Raw genomic sequence first — 6,000 nt, 5'->3', positions numbered from 1 at the left:
GAGCTCACATTGAGGAAAGTAGGACTAAACATGCCTCCTATAGCTTTTTTCGAGTCTTGCCTTATTCAGTGGAAAGCCCATTGTCAGAAAGTGTTGCCAACTGGAGACAAAAGTCCCTTGCCCAGTCCCTCCTGGGAAGGCCACAGCAGGCCTGGCAGCCTCACCCTCCTCCCTGCCCCAGAGGACCCACGTCTCCAGCCAGCAGCAGGGCTGCCCCCTCACCGTACACACATAGCAGGCAAGGGAGGGGAGTGACGTGTTCTTTTATTGAAGCAAGTATGTCCAGTCACACCAAAACTGACATCCTGCATTATGGTACAGCTTCATACTCAGAGTTCATCTTAAATACCAAAACATCAGATCAGGGTATGTATCAAATTGGGAAAATAAAGTAGCAAACATAGACACTGTTTCAAGTAGGTACTAGAACTGATCACCCGTGAAGTGCACGTGGATGTGTACAGAAACCGTTCTAAGGCTGTATTCCAAATATATATTCTCAAGTTTTAAGCCTTTCTCATCTCAAAGACATAAACAAAGCAATATGTACTATCAATATGCAATCTGTACTAGCTAGAACCTCGGAAAGTGCAAACACACTGTGACAATACAGTGGAACTATTCCTGCTCCACCCAGGACCAGAGGCATGGGCAGCGGGCCTAGGGCTGCCCCCTCCCCAGGCCCAGCCTCTCCCAGTGTCTTCAGGCTCTCCCAGGAGCTTTGGGAATTGGGACCTGGCCCATCCTCACCCAGGCTTCCCCATTAATCAAGGCTCCTGCAGAAGCCGGGAATGCAGAGAGGGACGAGGGTGCGGAATTCCTGCAAGGGAGACGGTCTGCGTGGATGGACCTCACGCTTTCTGAAGGACAGCTGTCCTGCGCCATGGTCAGTAGGGCCCAGGGCTCACACCAGGAAGTCAGACATGAGAAAATGGAGTGTGCTCCTCTAGCTGGGTGTAGAAAACACCTCTCAGTATTGGGCAGTTTTATCTGAATGGGCTCCAGCAGTATGGCCTGGCGAATTTTGTTTCCAATTCCAATTAGGGGCGCTGCCCACCCAGGTGGGAGGAGGGCTGTTGGCTCCCTCCCCTCTGTAGGTAGGTTTCAAGACTAGCTCTAAATGTCACCACCCTGGAGTCAGCCGTGTATTTTTCTTCATCACAGCTCAGTGTGTCTTTCAGTCGCAGCCCAAAAAACTGACAACTCCATGCTTCCCTCCCTTATTTTAGATTTCCTGCTTTCTAAAATGTAGTTGAAGAATGATTTGCTGGACACATTGTCACAGAAAATATGCTGCCAGGTGCCCCCTGCCCCTCCCTGACTCCACAAATCCCTGAAAGGAAAATGAAAATGTAAACTTTGGACAGCCTGTACTCAAAGGCTCACTTCCAGAAGTGTGCAGACGTGACCTCCCAGCCACAAGCCCTCCTGAGGGCAGGCACCCAGATGGAGTGGGACTCACCATAGCCCGAACCACAGAGCAGGAAGACCAGACCCCAGTACCCTCTAAGGCACTAACCCCGACGTCAGAGACACTGGCTGGAAAGGCGTCCGAGCAGGCAGGGCTCACGTTGGTTTTGGTTGGGTTTTTTAAAATATTTTTTTCATAAGATGTTAATAATCAAAAGTAGAAAATAAAAATCTACATTTCATTAGAATAAGATGTTATCATGGATGCCATCTCCCATGATACTCTCCCCTCTCCCTCCCCAAAGCAGGGCCCTGCCCTGTTATTTAAAATAAACAAAAAAAACTTTGTAAGTGCCAAAGGTTGATGCATGAAATAATTACCATTTTTTTCTCATAAAAGTTATATACAAAATGGACCCCAACCAGTGAGGCCTCCTCATCTCAACCCACATCAGTCGAAATTTAAACCCAGTTAGTGCGCGTGCTTCCTCTGGCGTCGCGGGCTGCATCCGCCTCAGGCTCTGTTCAGGAGGGTGGTCCTAGAGGGGGACAGGGGACAGGCAGCACTCAGGCCCGAGCAGGGCGGCGGGTCTAAGCCATCCTCAGCCTCCCACCAAACATGTCCGGCAGCCCTGCACCAGGGACGCGGCAGTGCCCAGGCCCCCTTTCCAGGAGGGTGACCCTTGTGCCCACCCTGAGTCCTCCCTCTTCCTCACAGACTCCCATGTCCCTGGCACTCTCCTACCTGAGGGTCTTCCAGCTGTCTTTTTCCATGTGGTTCTCAGGACCCTCACTTTCAAAGGAGGCAACGAAGAGAGCTGAGAGACAGGAAAGTCCCTCAGAGCCTGCGTCCCCATGCAGTGTCTGTCTGAACCCAGCTGTCCCTTCAAGGGTGCAGCCCAGGACAAGGGGACAGTGACCTCTGGCTGGGCTGAACACAGTTCTCTGCTGTGTGGGGCTCTCAGGCTGCCTGTTGGGGACTCTAGGAAGGTTCCTCGTGTTGCAGCTCCTGCCCTAACCCCATGTGACCCTCTCCAGTGGCCACTGGAAACTGAGTCTCTTGTCCTTCTCTTCCATCCATCCCACGACCCACCCTCATGCACACTCGCCTGTGCGAGCAGAGCCTGCCCTGTGTGGCATGGAGCAGCCAGCAGGCCACCTCCCAGGGCAACCCCAAAGGGCACCGGGCCTGGACAAGGAGTCAGATGGGGAGGGAGGCATGCTGCATTGGGAGGCAGCCCTCACCTTCCTCGCTGTAGATGGGCGCCGTGAGCAGGTAACTCTGAATCTTCTTGTCCTTCTCGAAGGGACACTCTACCTGTGTCCATGTCATGAACTCATGGATCTGTCTGGAGATCTCCCAAAATTTCTGAAGGGAACAAAACCAACTGATGTTCATCTGTCACCTTAAGCACCAAACACTCGGTCAGGGCAGGGGACGCAGGTTTTGGCCTCAGTCTCCTGCCCACTTCACTGGTCCCAGCGAGATGGGACAGTGGCCCTGCACGCTGACTCTGTGGCAATGGTGGCATGCCATGCAGCCTCAGAGCCAGCAGGTGTCCCCCAAGGCCACTCTATCTAGCCCTCCACCTGGGCCATCAGACCGGCAGCAGGGTCTCTGCCTCTCTGTGCAGGGACCCAAAGAAGGCCCTACTGATGACTCCAGCCTAAGGCAGGCACCCCATCCACACCCAGCCCAGTGGCGCCAACCAGAACGTGTCATGATGTCCCTTCTCTGGGACCTTCGGAGGGATCCCTGCTCCTGCCCACCCCTCACCTGTGTGAGGTAGGCATCCAGCAGCCCAGAGCCGCCTACACCTGCCCTGCCACCTATGTCCCACCTTCCCATCCTCACCAGGTGCCTTCAGGCCCACCAGGTAGGCTCTTCACTTCCATCTGGAATTCTCTGCCGCCTCCTCCCTACTCAAGTCCCTTCCTACCTAAACCCCTCCTGACCTCCAATCCCACAGGGGTGGACAGGGCTGTCTCCCTGTTGGGGCCAGGCTGGAACCACGGTCCTGGATAAATACAATTCCCTGTGACTCCAAGCTCTGCAACTAGGCCATCCATCCAGAAGCATAGACGGGTACACCTCAAACCTCGCAGTCAAACAGCACCCCTGACCCACCATAAGGCTTTCGGTCTTGAAGGCCCTTGTGAACCTCAGGCAATGCTCAGGAAACCCACAGACCCTGACCCAGGGCTACTGCCTGGCAGCTCCAGTAGCTCAAGACAGTTTCCACCTGGCCTGCCCTGTGCTGGGACCCCACGGGGCTGAGCTCACCTTGAAGTTAATGTGCCCGTTGGGTAGGTGGTTGGTGTGGATTTTGTGCAAGAAGTAGATGTCCTTAACGAAGAGGTTGAACACAGGGATGACAATCTTCTCACGGCTGCTGTTGGCCATCTGGGACCTCTGCGTGGCCCCCTGCAGGGCTGTGCGGTAGTTGCAGAAGTTGCTAGACGGGTCCATGTGATGCTGTGGGCACAGGGAGGACCTAGTGAGCATCACAGCCCCATGCTCCTCTGACCTGCTCAGGATACCCCTCTGCAGAGCAGGAGGCAGCAGACAGAGAAGGCACCTGGCCCCTGGGCAGCCTGGGAGTTAGCACAGGGGAGGGGATGCCCAAGGTTGCCTGGCTGAACTCTGGGGCCAGGGCTTCTGAGTTCAGGTCCCGGCGTCCTCTGGAAAGCCATAAAGAAGTGTCATTGCCCTGCCTGCCAGGCCTGACCCCCTTGCCCTCCTTCGAGACTTCCCTCTGCTCCTCTACTTAGATCAACATCTCCCAGACCTGATCAGCTCTACAAGACACATGCTTTGCAAAAATGGACTCTGTCATCACACACATCTGAGGAAGGCTGCAGGTGATCCTGTCTGCCGGCCTCTGGGCCATCTAGACAAGGCAGGACCTGGAGACACTGACCAAGGAAAAGGCAGTGTCTTCCAACACAACCCCACTCTTGTCAAATTCTTGCTTAACCGCCTTCCACTCTGGAACTCGCCTTAGGCGATGCCAGGTCTGCCTGAAGTAACCGAGGACACCTTAAGTCCCCACTGCTGGAGGACGAACACGCCAGGCCAACTCAGCCAGCAGGTAGGTGCTGACCCCAGGGAGAGGGCAGCAGCTCCCCACCCCCACTGTCAGGGCCCCCTTCGACCTGTTGTGGGACAAAGTGGGTGCAGCTCGCAGCTGTGACAGGGACTCAGGTGCCTACCTCCAAGACATCAAACTTGGCTGTCTTGACCTTGGACCAAGTTTTCTTCAGCCTTGCCACAGGACTGAGGTTCATGCCAGCTGCAGAGGACAGCAGGTAGGGTCAGGGCTCGGGGGCGGGCCACGCAGCAGCCCCACCCTGGGTGCCCAGTCACTCACAGATGATGGCCATCATGGAGTTGAAGTTCCCGATGTTGAAGCACTCCCGGGCCACATCAATGAAAAACTCCAACATGCGGGTCCGGTGTTTCTTCTTCACCACCTGGAAGGTGGCAGGTGACCTCAGCACAGCGCTGCCAGGGGACAGCAGGAGCTGGGGCCACCGGGCAGAGGAACAGAGGGGCAGGGAGGACCTTGGGACTTAGCTTCTGGCCACAGTGGGCTGGTCCAGGTCTATGGCTGTGTCTGGGAGGCCCAGACATGCGCACTGCCTATGCTCAGGCTCCTCAGTCATCAAAGGGAGGGCACCATCTGCCCCAGAGGGCTGTGAGGGCTGGCAAAGCCTCACATAGGCAAGAAAAATGGTGCTGGGCATGGGGAGCACTCCATGGACAGGGTGTCTGTTGTCATTGAAGGAATCGCTGTATGTTGGGATTGGGGGACCACCAAGGCCCTGACAATGCAAGAGGGACTTCGTGCGTTCACTCTTAAAGTTCCATCATCTAACTTCTGGGGCAGGATCAGGGCCTCGCTGGGTGTGGGCACTTACCCGGCACACCTCAGTGGCCACCAGCATGCTCAGGCAGTTGAACCAGTTGTCATAGGCCTCCAGGCTGTAGGTCTTGGTCAGGTCCCCTCGGCACTGGAAAGGACACAGCAGGTCATAGGGGGCCTGGAGGACCCTGGCTGGACAACTCAGTCCCCACAGCTGGCCCTGGTCCCCAGCCATGGCTCAGCCTACACTGCAGCAGCCTTGATCATGCCTGCCAGCTCCTTGCTGCCCAGCGCAGAGCTGGCAGGCCAGGCTGGCTCCCCGGCCCAAGTCTGTGACCTTTCCCAGCACTCAACATCCATGACCAGCACAGCCATCTAAGGCCTCTTGGAGCAGGTGCTAGGAGGGCCAGTGCCATATCCATCAGGGCTCATGGCCCAGCACTCCAGAGGCGCTCGGGGCATGCTAAGTGAGGCCCACACCCAATGGAAGTGGCAAGTGCCAGGCAGACAGGGCTGGCAGGGGTGCCACAGGCCTTGGCCCACTTACCCTGTGGTTGTCCAAGGAGTCCATGTGGCTGACGATCTGCATCAAGTCCTCAGGGTAAATGCTGCTGACCCTGTCCTGGGGTGGAAGACAGCAAAGGGAAGGTGACAAGCCTCCCCTGGAGAAGGGACAGCACTGCATAGGCATGGGCACAAGGAGGGGAGGAGCTGCCCAGGGCAT

At 56.1% G+C, this 6,000-nt stretch overlaps 1 protein-coding gene across 3 annotated transcripts in view; it reads right to left on the bottom strand.

Annotated features, from left to right (window-relative positions):
• Positions 1-246: 246 nt before the first annotated feature.
• Positions 247-6,000, bottom strand: part of RASGEF1A (RasGEF domain family member 1A) — a 36,666-nt gene continuing 30,912 nt past the window's right edge. For all 3 annotated transcript variants that reach the window (XM_017849051.1, XM_017849052.1, XM_017849050.1), the window contains exons 6-13: positions 5,824-5,898; positions 5,332-5,424; positions 4,782-4,884; positions 4,624-4,703; positions 3,695-3,886; positions 2,656-2,779; positions 2,156-2,228; positions 247-1,949 (exon numbers count right to left, since the gene is read on the bottom strand). In XM_017849051.1, coding sequence (XP_017704540.1) covers positions 1,925-1,949; positions 2,156-2,228; positions 2,656-2,779; positions 3,695-3,886; positions 4,624-4,703; positions 4,782-4,884; positions 5,332-5,424; positions 5,824-5,898 — 765 coding nt within the window. In that variant the 3' untranslated portion in view covers positions 247-1,924. The remainder of the gene's footprint in view (positions 1,950-2,155; positions 2,229-2,655; positions 2,780-3,694; positions 3,887-4,623; positions 4,704-4,781; positions 4,885-5,331; positions 5,425-5,823; positions 5,899-6,000) is intronic.

The sequence above is a fragment of the Rhinopithecus bieti genome, unplaced genomic scaffold, assembly GCF_001698545.2.
Source record: "Rhinopithecus bieti isolate Rb0 unplaced genomic scaffold, ASM169854v2 scaffold_32096, whole genome shotgun sequence".
NCBI lineage: Eukaryota > Metazoa > Chordata > Mammalia > Primates > Cercopithecidae > Rhinopithecus > Rhinopithecus bieti.
The sequence above is the reverse complement of the archived record's forward strand: the minus strand, read 5'-3'. Positions and strand labels throughout refer to the sequence as shown.